The 19,008-nt window shown below is 67.6% G+C and overlaps 3 protein-coding genes across 3 annotated transcripts in view; 2 read left to right on the top strand and 1 right to left on the bottom strand.

Annotated features, from left to right (window-relative positions):
• EMIHUDRAFT_118476 (hypothetical protein) overlaps positions 1-1,304 on the bottom strand; it is a gene marked incomplete at both ends in the record, with an annotated part of 2,710 nt that extends 1,406 nt beyond the window's left edge. Inside the window, 2 exons of the mRNA XM_005770024.1 lie at positions 464-835; positions 981-1,304. Of these exons, the coding sequence (XP_005770081.1) occupies positions 464-835; positions 981-1,304 (696 nt within the window). The remainder of the gene's footprint in view (positions 1-463; positions 836-980) is intronic.
• A 503-nt stretch (positions 1,305-1,807) lies between these two features.
• EMIHUDRAFT_118475 (hypothetical protein) lies at positions 1,808-2,551 on the top strand (the record flags this gene model as incomplete). The annotated part of the gene is made up of 1 exon (XM_005770023.1): positions 1,808-2,551. One exon carries the CDS (start codon positions 1,808-1,810, stop codon positions 2,549-2,551), a length of 744 nt encoding a protein of 247 aa, XP_005770080.1.
• Positions 2,552-9,810: 7,259 nt separating this feature from the next.
• On the top strand, positions 9,811-18,965 carry EMIHUDRAFT_118474 (hypothetical protein; the record flags this gene model as incomplete). Its single annotated transcript, XM_005770022.1, has 6 exons — positions 9,811-10,799; positions 11,470-12,094; positions 13,719-14,975; positions 15,045-15,810; positions 15,897-16,189; positions 16,548-18,965. 6 exons carry the CDS (start codon positions 9,811-9,813, stop codon positions 18,963-18,965), a joined length of 6,348 nt encoding a protein of 2,115 aa, XP_005770079.1.
• Positions 18,966-19,008: the final 43 nt, after the last annotated feature.

Below are 19,008 nucleotides of genomic sequence, written 5' to 3'. Positions count from 1 at the left end.
AGGGAGCTTGAGGCAGGTCTCTGCTCCGACGCAGCGCGGACGTCGCATCCCAAAGCAGCGGCGAGGAGGGAGGCAGCGACAGTGGCGGCGACGGCGCGTGCAGTGGCACAGAGGGCGGCGGTGATGAGGGCAGCGGCACAAGCGGCGGCGACGAGGGCGGCGGCGAGGAGGGCTGCGGCGAGGAGGGAGGCAGCGACGAAGGCAGCGACGGCCACCGCCGGGGCAAGGGAAGCGACCGCGCGCTTCCGCAAGAAGAAGACACTTGTGGTGACGAGACTGGCAGCGAGAGCTGTGGCGACGTTGCGGTTGGCCGCGGCGGCGGCAGGGAGGAGGAGGTGGCAGGGGCGGTGGTGGCGCCGCATTGCCTTTGGCGGGAGAGGAGAGGTGACGAGAGGCGGAAGCCGGTGCCAAGCGCCCATCCGTCGCGCAGCAGGTGGGCGCCGTCTTGCTCCGGCGAGCTCACAACCTCCTGCATTGTCCCGCAACCCGCCGCGATCTCCTGCACGGGGTCGCCATCCGCCACTTGCGAGACGTCCGCCTCCGGCGGCTGCACATACACATGTCGGAGTCGGCGGGAGGAGTCGGGCGAGTCGCTCGTGAAGACCGCCTCGAGCGCCGCCTCGAAGGCGGCCGCGCCTTGCCGCCGGCAGGGACTGCCGGCAGAGTGGGGCGTGTGCAGGCTGCTGCTGCGCGTGGACGCCCGCCCGCCTCCCGCCTCGAAGGGCAGGTAGGGCGACGCCTCCTCGCTTGCGAGCCGGGCGGCGCACGCAAGCGCGCTCGCCCACTCATGCGCCTCATCCGCCGACGCCGCGCGCAGGGGCAGCGTCACGGACGCCTGGGAGGGGCAGCAGGGGCAGCAGACTCGGCTCAGTGGCAGGCGGGCGGTCGGGGGGCAGGCGAGCGTGAGCAGGGCAGAGGCTGTCGCGGCCAATCGGCACGCGGGTCGCAGCGGCGGCGTGGCGGTGCGACGCTGCTCAAACCTGGCAGTCTGTGAGGCTAAAGAGGAGCGGATCGCCGTCGGAGCCGGACGGCCACAGCAGGAGCTCGACGGCAATCTCGCCGTCAAGCGTCGAGCGGAGCGAGGCGCACGGCGCGTGGACCGACGCCTGCGCCAGCGGGAGCGAGCCCTTTCCCTCCTGCCCAGGGCCGGTCCGCCAAATCAGCTGCGATGGCGTGAGGTCGAACCAGCGCCGCCGCCAGCCCGAGAGCGGGAGCGAGCGGCGGAGCGCGTCGGACGGCCGCTTCTCCAGCCATCCCGATTTGAGCGTTGGCTCGAGTGGCTCGTAGACCTGCGGCGAGTCCATATGCACAGCCTTCACCGGAAAGAGGAGGGGGCGGGCGCGTTTCCCGCGTCCCCAGCGTCAAAAAAGAATTTTACAATTCTTTCACTCGGATTCACTCGGAGAGAGAGAGAGAGGTTCATGGAGGCAACCGATGCGAGTCGACTGGTGTGTGTCGTCGTGGTTTCGTATCAAGAATTCTCTCTCTCTCGGATTCACTCCTATGCACCTTTTGCAAAATCCTGCAAAGGTGGAGGGAAGCCTGATGAGGTACTGGTTTCTTTGCCCAGGCCTGGCCTACGGCCCATGCTGGATCAGCTGAGCAAGGTTTGGGGAGAATCCTATGGTAGGATCTTCAGATATTTTGACGAACGCCCGAAAATGGGCAAAAACGGGGTGTAGTGGTAAAATTCTTCTTTCCCCCCAGGGGGTGGAACGGTGGCGAGGCGGCGGGTCTCCAAACCGCGGCTGAGTCCCATCGAGCACAAGCAGGCAATATCCTGCTCAGCGAGCAGAGCTCGCGCACCATGCGACTCACCAGAGCCGCCGTCGCAGCAACCTCGCTCGGGGCGGCCGCCGCACTCCCTCGCGTCCTGTGCTGCCACGGCGGCGGGACGAACGAGGCGATCATGCGCGTGCAGACCGCCAAGCTGAGGCGCACGCTAAAGTCGGAGGCCGAGTTTGTCTTTGTCGAGGGCGCGCTGGAGCAGACATACATCGACCCTGCGGTCGCCGCGCGCTTCGACGGCCCGTTCCTCAGCTGGTACGATGTCGAGCACGACGCCTACGAGGGGACGCGCGAGCCGGCTGCCTACCTGCGGGCGCTGATGGACGAGAGCGTCACGGTCCGCTACCCTCACGCCGAGGAGGCGATGACGCGGCTCGAGGAGGCAGTCGAGCGGCACCGCCCAGACACGCTGCTTGGCTTCTCGCAGGGCGCAATCCTCATCACGCTGCTGACCGCCGCGCACCTCGCCGCCGGCCGACCGCCGTCGTGGAGCCACAACGTCCTCGTCTGCGGGATGCCGGTCCGCGCGAACGCCTTTGCGCCCCTCTTCTCCGCGCCGCTCGACTTCCCGGCGACGGTGGCGCAGGGCCGCGACGATCCGTTTTACGAGTGGTGCCGCCAGCTTGCGGGGCAGTACGCGTCGGCGGAGTACCTCGAGTTTCCCGACGGGCACCGCTTCCCGCACGGGCAGGCCGACACCGACGCGCTCGCCGACAGCGTGAGGAGAGGGCTCCCGCACGGCGCCTTAGTGTTGACGACTTAGGATTGTCTGCTCGAATTGTCGTTCGTCATCGACCCTTGCGCTTCGGGGTCGTGAATCGAGTCGTGTACATGTTTTCTTTCTGATAGAAATCGGTCAGTTGCCGGTTCCCACATCCCGCCCAGACAGAGGCAGAGACAGCCAGACTAGACGGTGGGTGGGCGTTTCTCACACATCACCTACACCTAGTGTTTGCGCCGGTGCCGGTAGAGTGCACTGCTCACGGCACCCACCGGCCCCTCAGCACACGCGCCCCAGCGAGCCCCTCGCCCTACCTCCGCCGGAGTACTAGAGTACCGCCCCGGTGGCAGCGCACAGACGTGCACGAAGGGAGGCGGCAGCGGCGGCAGCGGCGGCAGCGGCGGCCTGTACGAGCCGCTGGGTCCATGTCTGCCACCCCCCATGGTCGCGGCGGCGGGTCGGGAGGCTGCAGGTGCTCGCGGCAAGAAGGAGAGCCGCCTTCCGCGCCCGGAGGCGGCCGGCGGAGAACAGGGGCGGGGAGAGGGAAGGGGCGAGGGGCGGGGGGGGGGGGGGGGGTTCTTCTTTTAGCGCGGCTTCAGTACAGCGAGAAGTTGTCCAGCCCCGGGAAGACGCAAAAGCAGCCTTTCCCGGGGCCCCACGGGTTGGTCTTCAAGCGGGGGGCGGGGAAGGGCCGTGGGGGCGGGACCGTTTTTTTTTTTTTTGGGGGGGGGGGGGAACTTTGGAGGGGCTTGGGAGGTTTTGGGGGGGGGGGGGGGGGGGGTCACCTCGTGGTAGGCGGCCGCGCGTGCGTATGCGAGCGCGGCCGCCTCGGGCGTCGCGAAGCCTCCCAGCTTGCGGGTGCGAAACTCGGCCGCGTAGGGTCGTGACTTCGACCTAAAAAAGAAACTCGGCGGCGTAGGGTCGTGACTTCGACCTGCTCGAGGTAGCAGCCACGGGGGAGTGACTCACGGCTGGCGGGCGCGGCTCTGAAGCGCGAGAGGCCCGTACGGGGTTGGAGGGGCGTTGGCCCCTCCCCGCCCCCTTCCGCCCCCCCCCCCCCCACCCACCGCCCTTGTGATCTCGACGGATCTCGACGGATCTCGGCGGATCTCGGCGGATCTCGGCGGATCGGCTCAGTACTCCCTCGCCGCTTCCGGTTCCACACGCCCTTGAAGCCCGTCTGGGTCGAGGCGCGGCAGAGCGCGAGGCCCTCGTCCTCGGCGAACGCCTCCGCCTCCTCCGCCGTCAGCTCGCGCTCCTCGACAGCGTCCGCCTCCGGCCGGCCCTCCCGCCTGCCGGACATGTCTCGGACATGTCACGGACGTGTCGCGGACATGTCCCGCCGCCGGCAGGCCCCCCGCGCTTGTCGGCGAGTGCGCGCGAGTACGCGAGGGCTGCCTCTTGCTTGGTGCGGAAGCAGCCGAGGTGGCGGGCCTTGCCGTCCTTGTAGATGACCTAAGCGAGGAGACCTCGGGAGGTGGGGGGAGAGGGGGGGGGGGGACCCGCGCACCGCCGTCCTTGCAGATCCCCACCGCAGTGAAGGGGTGCGAGGCCGACTTCTTCTGCACCGCGACGCCACGGTAGCCCGACTTTGTGCCGGGCGCCTGAGACGGCGAGAGGGGGGGGAGACATCGGGAGACATGGCGGGACAGGGGGAGAGCAGGGGGAGAGATGGGTCTCCCGACGTTGTGCCGGGCGCCGGAGAGAGCGAGACGCGTCTTGACAGGTCAGTCGAGCGCAGAAGGTGTGTGTGCGCGCGCCCTTCATCGCGTCAAAGCCCCTCCGCAGTACTATGAAGCACTGGTGCAAGCGGCGCCTCCCCAAGGGCGAGCCAGTTGCGAGATGTGGGGAGATGTGGGGAGATGTGGAGAGATGTGGGGAGATGTGGGGAGATGTGGGGAGATGTGGGGAGACGTGGGGAGATGTGGGGAGATGTGGGGAGATGTGGGGAGATCTCGCCTCCTCGAGGGTCAGCTGCAGCTGCTGCGCTTGCGCCTCCGCCGCCTCCGCCGCCGCTTCGACAGAGAGGCCGTCATCCCGCAGCGGCGCCGCCGCGGCCAGCCTAACCATACACCCCACGGGACTGAACCCACACTACTGGGTTCGGTACTACGGAGGTGCGGTACGCGAGCCTCGTCACGTCCTCGTCCGTCATCGCGTCGACGTACGCGTGCGCCGCCTCGAGGGCAGTCGAGAAGCGGCCTATGGGACGTGTCTCGCACACGTCGCGCACGCGCCACCGGCATTGATCCGCCTCGAGGGCGGTGGTGGTTGGCGGCCGAGCTTGCGCTGGCGTCCTTCGCGCCGGATCTGGGCGAGGTAGGGCCTATCGCACAGGAGAGATGGGGGAGAGGTGGGGGAGAGGTGGGGGAGAGGTGGGGGAGAGGTGGGGGAGAGAGATGGCGAGGTAGCGCCTCGCGGCGGATCCCTTCCTCTCCTTGGTGACGCCGAAGAAGCCAGACGACGAGCCGGGGCGGCGCAGCAGCGAGAGGCGGTCGGGAGGCTGCGGCGGCGGCGGCGGCTGCGGCGGCGGCTGGTGCTGGGGAGGAGGCGGCTGCCACTGCAGCCGGGGCGGCTGCTGCTGCAGCGGTGGAGGAGGCTGCTGCTGCAGCGGCGTCGCAACCATCGTCGGCGGGGGAGGCTGCTGATGCAGCGGCGGGGGAGGCTGCTGCTGCAGCGGCTGCGCGGCAACTACAGGCTCCTGCTGCTGCAGCGGCGGGGGTGGCTGCTGCTGCAGCGGCGGAGGCTCCTGCATGGGCTGCGGCAGCAAGGGCGGCGGGTCGGGAAGAAGGGGTGGGGGCTGCTGGAGAGTCTGGTGGTGGGGTGGCGGACGAGCCGGCGACTGCGGCCGCGGCTCCACATCGGCGATGAAGGACGCCGCAAGCGCCGGCGACTGCGGCCGCGGCTCCGCAGCACCGGTGTCGGGCGCTGCTAGCGCAGCGGAGGCCGCGCTCTGCTGCGGCGGCTGGTGCAGCGGCTGGTGCGGCGGGTCGAGTGGTGGCGGCTGGTGCGGCGGATCGGGCGGTGGCGGCTGCGCGGGTGTGCACTGCGGGTCGCTGCTCGACATCTTCCTCGTCCGGCCCCCGCTAACAACAACGGTTGTAGCGCGCCGGTGGGTGTGCAGCTGCAGCGCGTGCGGCGCCGCGTGTTTTTCTTCTGCATGAGAATTCTTTTCCTCTCTTTACCGCCGGTTTCTTTTGTTCTTCTCCGAATACTTCCTTCTGTGAGACAGCGTTGTGTTGCGTCTCCGATCCCCGCTGCTACCCTCTCTGCTACCCTCTCTGCTACCCTCTCTGCTACCCTCTCTGCTACCCTCTCTGCTACCCTCTCTGCTACCCTCTCTGCTACCCTCTCTGCTACCCTCTCTGCTACCCTCTCTGCTACCCTCTCTGCTACCCTCTCTGCTACCCTCTCTGCTACCCTCTCTGCTACCCTCTCTGCTACCCTCTCTGCTACCCTCTCTGCTACCCTCTCTGCTACCCTCTCTGCTACCCTCTCTGCTACCCTCTCTGCTACCCTCTCTGCTACCCTCTCTGCTACCCTCTCTGCTACCCTCTCTGCTACCCTCTCTGCTACCCTCTCTGCTACCCTCTCTGCTACCCTCTCTGCTACCCTCTCTGCTACCCTCTCTGCTACCCTCTCTGCTACCCTCTCTGCTACCCTCTCTGCTACCCTCTCTGCTACCCTCTCTGCTACCCTCTCTGCTACCCTCTCTGCTACCCTCTCTGCTACCCTCTCTGCTACCCTCTCCTGATCCGATTCGACTCCTCTGAGCAGATTCGAACTGGCGACCAAAAGCTGAGTGAGGTGCACCACTCCCGTCACATCAATTTGCTGAATTGCCCACCACCCACCCAGCCGACACGTGTGTGTGTGATTTGGGCTCGGCAGCTTGTCAGCCCTCAGCCGAAGCTGGGGCCGGTCCCGTAGCCGAGAGAGCCCGCGCCGATGAGTTCGACGCGGTCGGGGGGGGGCTGCGGAGAGGCCAGCGAGGTGGCGATCGCTGTACTTCATGGTGTCATCAAGTGACCGGCTGACAAGCCAGAGGTCGATACTCTGGACGACCCATAGGATGCCACGAATGCCTGAAGGAGAGGGAGGCGAGGCCAGAGGCAGGCTCAGCTGCTCTCGGGTGATCCCGCTTTGGTGGCTGAAGGACCCGATGGTCCTGTCACATTCGTGTTCCGAGTCGTGGGGGTAGAAGAATTCGAGGTAGAATCGAGTCAGCACATCCTTGTAGTACAGCGGACCGCCAGGCTCGCCGGCAGCATCCGCAGGGAGGCAGCATATGAGGCACCAGTTTTTTGGAGAGCTCGACAGCTGCAGCCGCGATGGTAGAGTCAGCCGCGGTTCGAGCGAGCAGCTTTTGGCTGCGGGATCGAATCGCGGAAGGCTCATGCCCTCGCGGAGCGACGCGGGTCGCGCGGCGCGCGCGTGTGCGAAATGCGACAAAAGACGAAAGACGACAGGTGCGCCTGAGCGCTGTACGCCTGCACTTTTGTCGCCGCAATCGCCACCGCCGCCATCTTGACGAGCAGCGCGAGCGCGCTCGTCGGCGGCCAGCCGTCGCGGGCCGGGCCGAGCCCGGCCTCAACCGGCCGCGCCGCCGCCGCAGCAGGCCGGGAGGCCCGAATGGCGGTTAACGGGGCACGAATTCCCACCCAGGGCGGTACTCGCAGAGTGTGGGTAAACGAAAGTACCGTATTCGGTACTATCAAGAAAGACACCGAAAAAAGTCGCCGCGGCAGTCCACGACGAGCCAGCCTGCTGCCGGCTCGCACGGCAGCCTCTTCCTATGGACCAGCCTCGACTTCCATACAGTCAACATTTTGTCGCTGCGTGCTCGTGGTGAGCTGTGGCGGCGGTCGAAGTTCGCCCAGATTCGGTGACGAGCGCCGGACGATAGTACCGCCTCTGTTCGCCCTGTGCATGTCAGGCCAGGCTGCAGCAGGGCACTACCAACGTGCTGCCCTGTTGCAGCCTGACTTTGCCCACTGTGCACAGTCGCCAGAGCACCACCACCGCCCGGCATCGTGTCACGGCGAGCTCCTTCTGCGCCCGCTCGCGAGGCTCTCGCGCTGGCACACTTTGGCCATCTGCTGCTCGCGTTCGGCGAGCTCTTCTCCGCACTCCTGCCACGGTGCCGTCACCACACACCTTCTGGCTGGCCTGAGCCGCGCGGGGTCGCCGGCGGGGGCAACGCGTCGACCTCTCTCTCTGGCGCACCACGGGCCGCAACGGCCTGCGAGCAGCGTGCGCGAGGAGGCAGTGTGCCGGCACAGTCGAGCCGGAGCATCGGGTTCTTGATGCTTCTGGGGTCAAGTTTGACCTTATGTGGTATAATATGCAACAATAATGCTATGCTCTCACCCAGCCTTTTGAGATATGATCCCTCAAAGTCGAATTTTCGTTTACTGGTGACCATAGTACCGTTTGTCTTGTTTGCGTTTCTTCAAACGAATCCTTTAAAGTCTCGACAATCACTCAGCTGCTTATGTGGCACCGCAGAGGCTCCCTTGGGGATGCCTGAGGCCACCCCAACCACACACCAAGCCGTACGTAGACGAATTGGGCGCTACTTTTTTCGTTTACCCACATTATGCGAGTAGGCGCGCTGATAGAGAATTTTACAACAAAACTCCCTCGCACTGATAGAGAACCTGAACTGACCTCGTTACTGTTTGATAAAGTATAAAGAAGAAGATCAGGCATCGCATGTCTCACTGCAATTTTCAATATCATATTATCGAATATCATGCTCCCAGACGCTTATCACAGTCGCTAGCTTCCTTGTTAGCTTGCTAGTATGTTTGATATGCATGTGTCAATCATTGTAACATCACACTTCTAATCCTCTATCACATCCTCTACCACTCCCACCACCACAGCTAGCTGTGGTGGTTCCAAAAAACAGGTGCGCGGGACCTCAATCCGCAACGGTAGCGAGATAGGTGCTCGCATATACTACATGCGAGCACTATGGCTAAAATCTGGCAAAATGAGGCCACAGCCCCGCTGTTGCACTGTCTGCTAGCGGGCAGCAGCAGCGCGGCTCGGCACTGCGCTCGGTGGCGTTTTCCTGTCCTCAAACGTCAAAGCACAGCCGCACAGCCGTTTCACGATGGCTGAGAGAGAGCAGTGCGTGGCAGCTGCAGCAGCTGCTGCGGCTGCGGCTGCTCCGCTGCTGCGGATTGTGGCTACGACTTCTCCGATCACCCCGCCCGCCCGCCCCGCCCCGCCCGCCCGCCTCTCCCCGCTTGCCCGCCCGCCCGCCCGCCCGCCCGCCCGCCCGCCCGCCCGACCTCCCATTCCCATCACCATCTCACATACCTTCATATAGGCGCTCGAGACCTCCCCTCGCTGCCTACTCGCTGCCTCGAGGGAGGGGGGGAAGAGGTCGAGCGGGCGCCACTGCGCTAGCACGGCGCGAGGCCCCCCCCGAAAGGCAAGTATTAGCCACATGAAACCGAGACCCCTCCCCACCACCCCAATCCCCCCACCCCCTTGCTCCCCTCCCCCCCTCGGGAGGGCCGAACTGAGGCGCCCGAGGGGACCCCGCAATTCCCTTCCCCCCTCGGAGGGGGCCGGACGAGGCGTACCCCGAGGGCCCCACTCTTTCCTTCGCATAGCGGCCACTCTTCGGATCGCTGGTCGAGCGACCCGGGGGATGCCCCGCGCGCCTGACCCAGGCGCGAAAACGAATCTGCGAGGCGTGGCCGCTCACGCGGCCCGATGGGGAGGAGGGGAAGACGTAGGGCGTGCTTGCGCGCCTTCCAACCGAGGCCCCTCCAACCCACCCGCGCTAGGTCTCGGGGGACGAAGGGGTCACACCCGACGACCTCGGGAACTAGCCGGGGCAGTCGGAGAAGGGGCAACTCCGTGCACTGACGGTCGGCCGTCAGAAAACACGCCTCCGTGGCTCGGGTTACACCAATCCTCGCTACCCAACGCGGCCAAAGGATATCCACCTCGAGAACCTCGAGAAGAAAAAAATAAGAAACCCCGCTCGGCCACTCGTGACACGCCTTCAGCTCGCGTTTCGACTCCTTGGGCTCGCCGCGTCAGCCGAGCCGCTGTTGAGCACCGTCGCGATGCTGTCCATGCGCGCGTGGTTCGAGAAGAAGCTGCCTCGCCCACGCAAGGCCGTGCTGCATTCTCGGGCCGAACGCTCGTTGCAGCCGTCCTCGCCAGGTGCAGCGTCCGAGGCGTCCGAACCCAACTCACAGGTTTCGATCGATGCGACGACTATCGCGCCTCTTGTCGCTGCCGATGACCTCGGTGTGGATCCACGGAAGCTAAGGATGTGGCGCAAGCTCGGCGGCGGCGACCTGGAGCCGGTCCTCGCGAGCGGCGCCGTCGCCCTCCTCGACGCGCAGTGGATCATCCGCCACGCCGAGGCGGGCGGCGTCCTCTCCCACCGCCAGGCGCTGCCTGAAGAGGCCTTCCTCTCTTTCGCCGATCTCGTCGAGGCGACCGACGAGTATGACCTTGCCGTCGCCGCGCTCTCCTACCCGTGGCTGACCAAGGACCACCCCGACCCGCGCGGAGCCAACCTCGCCCGCGTCGCAAGGGCGCTCAAGGCCATTCTCAGCTTTCCCAGCTTCACGCGGCTCGGCGTCTTTTGGGACTTCGGCTCGCTGCACCAGCACCCCGACCCCGCCAACGGCGTCATGCGCACCGAGGAGCAGAACGCGCTCTTCAAGCAGGGGCTGGGCTGCCTCGGCACGCTCTACTCCCACCCGAAGACATGGGTGCTGCGGCTGACCTCCTTCCCGGACGGCCACAAGGCGGAGGACCAGGCCGAGGGCACCAACGTGGCCGAGTACTTTGACCGCGGCTGGTGCTTCACCGAGTCCAGCTGGGCGGGCCTGACAAAGGAATACGACCTCTCGCTCGACCTCGGCAAGATGCGCGACGGCAAGGAGTACGACTACGACAGCCTCCGAGATGATTGCAGAAAGGACGGCGGCCGGCGCCCTCCGCTGCTGCCGTCTGCGTTCGCGGCGGAGCTGGAGACGAAGAGCTTCACCAACGGCAAGGACGACAAACCGCTCGTGAAGCAGCTTTACAAGGCCGCCTTCGAGGAGCAGTTTGGCAAGGCGATCGACCTGTTCTCCTACGCCTGCCTCGGCTGGGGCGACGCGGAGGCGGCGCAGGTGGCGGAGGTCCTCGCGAGCGGGGCAGCGCCGCGGCTCGAGAAGCTCTCTTTCGGCGACAACGAGATTGGCGACGAGGGCTGCAAGGCGCTGGCCGCCGCCCTCGGCAAGGAGGGGGCAGCGCCGCGGCTCGAGTTTCTCAATCTCAACGGCAACAAGATTGGCGACGAGGGCTGCAAGGCGCTGGCCGCCGCCCTCAAGGAGGGGGCCGCCCCGAGCTTGGAGGCGCGAGACGCCCCCCTCGCCACACGCCCCTCCCCCGCCCAATGCTCATCGCACCTCCCCTCGCGTGCAGAAGCTCTACGTGGGCAGCGAGAACAGCGACCAGCCTGAGCTGGTGGCCGTGTGCAACAAGCGCGGCATCTTCCTCTACTGAGCCTCTCCAGCCCCGGCCGGGCGGCAAGGGCGCCGGGACTGGCTGGACCGCCGCGTGAGCACGGCAGAGAGCAGCAGACCCGTCCCCGTGGCTGCGAAGGAGCGACGCACGACGTACAGCGACGGTGGGGGCGCGCGGGGGTTTGGTGGGTTGCGGGGGTTGTTCTTCTTTGCCGCTGAGACGCACGCGCAGCGCCGGGGTTTCTGGATATCGAGGTACATGGGTGCATATAGGGCTGGTACATACGACCCACGTCTCGAGCGTGTTGGTGGTGACTGGTGTGAAGTATATGGAAGGATAAGAACGGAATCGAATCACCAAGCCCCTCTCGCACCAACCACGACTTTCGATTTTAGGCGTGCGCGCCCTCTACCGCTTCTACCAAGCAGGGGCTGGGCTGCCTCGGCACGCTCTACTCCCACCCGCAGCACTTGGGTGCTGCGGCTGACCTCCTTCCCGGACGGCCACAAGGCGGAGGACCAGGCCGAGGGCACCGACGTGGCCAAGTACTTTGACCGCGGCTGGTGCTTCACCGAGAGCGCCTGGGCGAGCCTGACAAAGGAATACGACCTCTCGCTCGACCTCGGCTTGATGCGCGACGGCAAGGAGTACGACTACGACAGCCTCCGAGATGATTGCAGAAAGGACGGCGGCCGGCGCCCTCCGCTGCTGCCGTCTGCGTTCGCGGCGGAGCTGGAGACGAAGAGCTTCACCAACGGCAAGGACGACAAACCGCTCGTGAAGCAGCTTTACAAGGCCGCCTTCGAGGAGCAGTTTGGCAAGGCGACCGACCTGTTCTACGCCTGCCTCGACTGGGGCGACGCGGAGGCGGCGCAGCTGGCGGAGGTCCTCGCGAGCGGGGCAGCGCCGCGGCTCGAGAAGCTCTCTTTCGGCGACAACGAGATTGGCGACGAGGGCTGCAAGGCGCTGGCCGCCGCCCTCGGCAAGGAGGGGGCAGCGCCGCGGCTCGAGTTTCTCAATCTCAACGGCAACAAGATTGGCGACGAGGGCTGCAAGGCGCTGGCCGCCGCCCTCAAGGGTGGATCGGGTCGGGTCGGGTTGGGGCGGGGTTGCTCGGGTCGGGGGGGGGCGGGGTTGTGGGGTGGGGTGGGGATGTCGGGGTGGAGAGTGGGTGGGCGCCGGGGTGAGAATTTGGTGTGACTGCTCCTGTGGTGCGGGCGACGGCTTCTGAGGAAGCCGTCGCCCGCGCCTCGCCTGTCAGGTTGTGGAAAAAATCCCGCCGTCTAACTGCCATGTCACGGCCGGTCGGCTGCTGCTCTCGCCTCGCTGGCGGCGCAGTCCAGTGCCGCGGCTCCCAGCTCTCCGGTGGGCTCGCGGCGGCTCGCCGTCGCGGTGCCGAACAATGTGATCAGTCCGGATTCGTCCCGGCGTGCCGCCAGTGCCGCTTCTTCGCCGATTTTTGGCTCGACCAGTTTGTCGACAAAGTTGCCTCCGAGCTTCTGCTGCTCGACTGCGCGGCGGAACCGGCCCATCGCGGCTGAGACGTGATGCGCCGGCACCGGGGCAACGGCGCGGGACCATTTCCAGGCTCTCTCGAGCAACCTCAAATTTGGCCGATTTTGTGGATCTCAACCCTGCTGCTCTCTGACCACAACCTCGCGGCCCGCTGCGCGGCTCTCCGAGCGCGAGAGGAGTCGTCTACGAGGCGGCGGCGAGCGCAGGCGGCGGCGGCGCGGCGGCGCGGCGGCGGATCGCGGCGCAGACAACGGCAGCAATCTGGCTGCTGCTTGCTGCTGCAGCAGCTGCTGCTGCGGCTGCTGCTCCGCTGCCGCTGATTGTGGACACGATTCCCCCGATAACCCTGCCCGCCCGCTCCGCCCCGCCCGCCCGCCGCTCCCCGCTTGCTTGCCCGCCCGCCCGCCCGCCCGCCCGCCCGCCCGCCCGCCCGACCACCCATTCCCATCACCATCTCACATACCTTCATATAGGCGCTCGAGACCTCCTCTCGCTGCCTACTCGCTGCCTCTGGGGAGGAGGGGAAGATGTCGAGCTGAGCTTGCCTCGCACGGCCGGAGGCCCCTCCCCGAAAGGCAAGTGTTAGCCACAAGAAACCGAGACCCCTCCCCACCGCCCTGATCCCCCCACCCCCTTGCTCCCCCCCCCCCCCTCGGGAGGGCCGAACTGAGGCGCCCGTGGGGACCCCGCACTTCCCTTCCCCCCTCGGAGGGCCGGACTGAGGCGTCGAGGGCCCCGCTCTTTCCTTCGCATAGCGGCCACTCTTCGGATCGCTGGTCGAGCGACCCGGGGGATGCCCCGCGCGCCTGACCCAGGCGCGAAAACGAATCTGCGAGGCGTGGCCGCTCACGCGGCCCGATGGGGAGGAACGGGGCGAGCCCCCTCCAACCCACCCGCGCTAGGTCTCGGGGGACGCAGGGGTCAGCCCCGCGCGACCTCGGGAACTAGCCGGGGCAGTCGGAGAAGGGGCAACTCCGTGCACTGACGGTCGGCCGCCAGAAAACACGCCTGCGTGGATCGCGTCACACCAATCCTCGCTACCCAACGCGGCCAAAGGATATCCACCTCGAGAACCTCGAGAGAGTTTGTAAAATTCTCCTTCTGCGGCTCTCCTCGAGTAAGTGAGCAGCGAGAGGTCACGTCCCACCAACGGCAAAGATACACATACATGCGAGTCCTCGCTCTCCTCTCTGGCGGCAAGGACAGCACCTACGCGATGATGAAGTGCGTCGAGCACGGCCACGAGCTCGTCGCGCTTGGCAACCTCCACCCTCCCGCCGACGACGGCCGCGAGATGGACTCGTTCATGTACCAGACTGTCGGATCGGAGCTGGTGCCGGCGCTGGCTGAATGCCTCGAGCTTCCCCTCTTCCGTGCGCCGATCACCGGCGACGCGGTCGACCAGCGCCTCATCTACGAGCGGACGGACGGCGACGAGGTTGAGGACCTGTTGCGACTGCTCGAGGCGGCGCGAGCCGAGGTCGAGTTTGAGGCTGTGTGCTGCGGCGCGATCCTGTCCAACTACCAGCGCACCCGAGTGGAGGACGTGTGCGAGCGGCTCGGCCTTGTCTCGCTCGCATACCTGTGGCAGCGCAACCAGGCTGAGCTGCTCGCAGAGATGGCAGAGGCGGGCGTCGAGGCGGTGCTGGTCAAGGTGGCCGCTCTCGGGCTGGGCGCCTCGCACCTGCACAGGTCGATCCGCGAGCTCGCGCCGCTGTTTGGGCGCCTCGAGGGTCGGTTTGGGTTCCACGTCTGCGGCGAAGGCGGCGAGTACGAGACGCTCACCCTGGACTGCCCCCTCTTCCGCCGCCGGCTCGTGCTGCGTGGCGCCAGGCCGCTGGTCCACTCGGAGGACCCGTCGGGCATGGCGCCCGTCGTACTGCTCGCGGCCGACGGCGTCGACATCTGCGGCAAGGGGGAGGGCGAGTCCGCGCCGCCAACCGGCGCGGGCGCGCCGCGCGCGCCGTGGGCTGAGGCGCGGAGGGCGGCGGCGACAGAGGCGGAAGAGGAGCGGAACCGGGAGGAGGAGGGGGAGGAGGCGGCCTCCCTCGCCTCGCTCGCCGCCGCAGGCGCGGTCGCCTCCGCCCCCGCCGCCTCCGCCGCCGCCTCCGCCGCCGCCTCCGCCGCCGCCGCGGTGCCGAGGGAGTGGCTGCCGCTGCGTGCACCGCCCGCCGATCCGTACCTCAGCGGTGGCGGCGGTGGCGGTGGCGGCGGTGGCGGTGGCGGCGGTGGCGGGTGGGCGCACGCCGCTTCGGCGGGCATCTGCAGGCTCGTCTTTCCCCCGAGCAGCGCCGCCGCCGCCGCGTCGGGACCTTTCGCCGCAGAGGCTGGCGGCACGGCGGAGGGGAGGGCGGAGGCGGAGGCGAGGGCGGAGGCGGAGGCTGCGGTGGCGCAGCTGCGCGCAGCCGTCGCCGCACTTCCCGCGGCCTTGTCTGCGGCGGGGCGATCCCTCTCAGAGGTGCTCTACGTCCGCCTGTACGTGTCGGACCTGTGAACAGCGTCTCTTCACACCTCTAGCTGTGAACAGGTGCTCTACGTCCGCCTGTACGTGTCGGACTTGGCACACTACCGAGCCCTCAACGTCGCGTACGCGAGTCTGATGCGTTCGACGCCCGCAGCGCGCGCGTGCGTCCAGCTGCCGCTGCACGAGGCGGCCGCTGGCGCGCGCGTCGCCCTCGAGGTGCTTGCAGCGGCCCCGCCGAAGCGGCTGCTCCGGGTCTGCTCGCTCTCCGAGTGGGCACCGCGCATGATCGGGCCGTATTGCCAGCTGACGGCCGCTGCCGGCGTCGGCAACGTCGCGGGCCAGCTCGGCCTCGTCCCTACCACGATGGCGCTGGTCGAGGGGGGGGCGCTCGCGCAGGCACGGCTCGCGCTGCGCCACTCCGAGGCCGTCCTTTCAGGACTCGGCCTCGGCACTCGCCGCCCGCTCTCGCTCATTGCGTATGTGGTGCGCGAGAGCGACGTGGTGCAGGTGCACGCGGCGTGCCACGCGTGGCTGTGGCGGCGGTGCGGCGGCGGCGGGGCGCCGCTGCCGCCGCTGCTCGTGCTGCGCGTCGGCGCGCTGCCGATGGGAGCACTGGTCGAGGTGCAGCTGGAGGCGGGCGAGGAGGGCGCGGGGGGGGAGGCGGTGCCGGCGCGGGCGGCGGAGTGGGAGGAGGAGGCGCAGAGCCTTACTTTCCGCTGCACCGCCGTCTCGGACCCGCTCCCCCCACGCCGAGAGCCGGACAGTGGAGACCCGGAGCTCAGCGGCGGTGGCCGCCGGATCCTTCTGCAGTGCGTCGCGGAGCCGAAGGGTGTGTGTGGCACCCACTGAGTGGGTGGGTGGCCTCGCCGCCCCGCCCGCCGCGCCGCTCACCGCCCTCTTCGGCCCTCCCTCCAGGCGACGCGCCTGCAGACCTCCGCCACCTCCCCGCGGCGGTCTCCTCCGCGATGGCGGCGGCGTGCGCCCGGACCGCCGCCGCTGGGCCGGCGGCGCCGGGCTGCGGCGCGCCTGCCGACGCGTCGCCGCGGCTCGCCGGCGGCGCCTTCACGCGCTGCTTCTACGACGCGGACCTGCCCCTCTCCGCGCCCGCGCTCGAGCGCAGCTTGCTCGATGGCAGCGGGAGCGCGGGCGCGGCCATCGCCGTGCCGGTGGCGCGGGTGGGACACCGCGGCTCGCGGCTCGCGCTGCAGGTGCAGTTCGACGTGGAGGGGTGAGGGGGCGTCGCGTTGATGTGGCGCGAGGCGCGAGCTTTAGCCCGTTGTACAGGTGGAAAGAAAAAACGCGCGCGATAACTCGCGACATGGGGCGAGCTCCATGACCATGTGCATGTCGCGGCTAGCTCATGCCAGTTGTGACCTGCGCTGCGCGGTCCCGGTCGCAGGGCCATAACACGGTTCTCCGAGGGAGGATAGTTCTGCGCTGCCGGGACTTGGGTTGTCCCCTTAGCTGCGGAACGCACCCTTGGGCGTTCATTTTTCTTCTTTTGCTCCCTTTGGTCGCGTCCTAGCCCGTCCAAGCATGCTTGCTGCTCGCACACACCTCAAAAAGGTGACCGTCTACAAGAACGCGCTCGCCTTCGTCGAGCGCGCCGGCTCGCTCGGCGGCGAGACGGCCTCGTTTGGGCTCAGCGTGCCGAACGAAGTGCGCGATCTCACAATGGAGACGCTCGACGTCAGCGCCGGCTCAGCGAGCGTGATCGTGAGCTACCCAGATTCTGCACCGCGGGTGGGTACAGGAGGAGAGCCTCTCCACGAGTTTGCTCTCGGCAGCTCGCTCGGCGACTTCCTCGCCTCGGTGGTCGGGGCCGACTGCTCCCTCACCACGGGCGATGAGGCGGCGTCGGCCATTTCCGGGCGGCTCCTGCTGCTGGAAAAGGAGAAGCGGGCGGTGCCCGGGACGGAGGAGGCTGAGCTCGTTTGGTCCGAGCTCGTCGTGCTCGACCACGGCGGATCGATGGTTCGAGTGCGTTTCGACGTGCTGCGGTCAATCTGCATGCTCGACGACAGCTTGCAGCAGGACCTGCGCAAGGCGCTCGGCGCGAGGCTGAGTGCGCGCAAGCCGGCCGCACCCAAGAGGCACACGGACTTGACGCTCGTCGCGCGGGCGGCAGCAAGCGGGTCGGGTGGCGAGGCGGCGGGCTCGTTCGACGAGCTGCTCGTGTCGTACGCGCAGCCAGCAAAGGAGTGGCTCTGCCAGTACCGGCTCGAAGTGCCGCCGGAGCCGCTCGGCGCGGCGATGGCCGAGGCCCGGCTTCGGCTGTTTGCCACCGTCTCCAACATCGGGGAGGAGGATTGGGAGGGCGTCGCGCTGTCGCTCGTGGCCAACGAGCTGCAGCTGCTGAAGAAGGAGAGCGGCGCGCGCAAGAGCGCCGCCGGCACTTTGTCCAAGGGCAAGCACAAGGCGTGGGGGCAGATCTCAGACTCGGGCAACCTCTTCGTCAAGACGCTCACGGGCAAGACAATCACGCTCGACGTCGAGTTCTCCGACTCGATCGACAACATCAAGGCCAAGATCCAGGACAAGGAGGGCATCCCGCCCGACCAGCAGCGCCTCATCTTCGCGGGCAAGCAGCTCGAGGACGGCCGCACCCTCTCGGACTACAACATCCAGAAGGAGTCGACGCTCCACCTGGTGCTGCGGCTGCGCGGCGGGCCGGCCTCTGGTGACCCTGTCAGCGACGGCTTCGAGAGCCTCGACGCGGTCGCTCTGAGCGGCCTCTCGGAGCACGTCATCTACGAGGTGCCGCACGCTGTCACGGTGCGCGCCGGGGAGACGGCGTCGGTCGAGCTGGGCAGCCACGCGGTGCGCGGCGACCGCGTGCTCGTGTACGACCCGAAGGCGTCCGAGGTCTGCGCCACGCGCTGCATCCATCTGACCAACGACACCACTCGCGTCCTTGCCCCCGGCACCTGCTCGGTCTCGGAGGGCGGCCGGCTCGTCGCGCAGTGCCCGTTCACGCCGATGCTGCCGGGCGACGAGCAGCTCATCCCGTGGGGCGAAGACTCGACCGTCTCGGTGGAGCGCCGCGTCGACAAGGAGGCGGCGGTCGAGAAGGTGGAGCTGCACTGGCTGCGCGCCGAGCAGCAGCGCGCCGCAGAGAGCAGCGGCCGCCGCCGCCGCCTCGCGGGCTGCCGGCTCACGCACCGCGAGCACCTCACCACGAGCTACACGCTGCGCAATAACGCACCGAGCGGGGCGCCCGTGACGCTATACCTCGACCACTCGGCTGCTCCGGGCTGCGGCGGCTTCTCCGTGCTCACCGAGGGCGCCATCAAGAAGACGACGGCATTCTCTCGCTTCAAGTTCGTGCTGGCCCCGGGCGAGCAGCGCGAGTTCACCGTGCGCGAGACGGCAGCGCACTCGTCGTGCCGTACGACCGCGCGCCAGCTGCGCATGCTGCTCGACTCGCAGCTCCGCGCGGCAGATAGCGGCGTGATGGCGGCCTCGACGCGCGCCTTGCTCGAGACGTTCATCGCGCGAGAGGAGTGCGCGGCACTCCTCGACAAGGTCGAGCGCGACAGCGTCACGCCGCAAGAGCTCAAGCAGTGGCGCGAGGGCGCGCTCCTGCCGGCCGAGATGCTGCAGCAGCTCGAGGAGCTGCTCGACCACAACCACTCGCGAGAGGAGGCGGGCCGCAAGGCTGCAGCGCACAACGCGCACATCAACGACTGCTTCAAGAACCAGGATCGGCTCCGCGAGAACATCAAGTCACTCGAGAAGGTGGCGTCGTCCAAGCTGACGGATCGCTACTTGAAGGACCTGGACAAGGAGGAGGATGAGCTGATCCAGGCGCGCCGCGCAATTGCGAGCCTCGAGGAGAAGAGCCGGAGCCTGCAGTCCGCTATCGCTGCGCTGCAGCTGGAGCTGAGCGCAGCTACGCGCAAGCTTCGGCTCGAGAGCCTCCCCGGAGAGAGTGAGGACGGCACGGAGACGGGGGCTGGCACGGACAGCGACGCCGCCGGATGAGAGTGTGAGATATGAGAGATTGAGTTTTTGAGACCATCGAAGA

The sequence above is a fragment of the Emiliania huxleyi genome (assembly GCF_000372725.1).
Source record: "Emiliania huxleyi CCMP1516 unplaced genomic scaffold EMIHUscaffold_402, whole genome shotgun sequence".
NCBI lineage: Eukaryota > Haptophyta > Isochrysidales > Noelaerhabdaceae > Emiliania > Emiliania huxleyi.
This window is presented reverse-complemented; position numbering and strand designations above follow the sequence as displayed.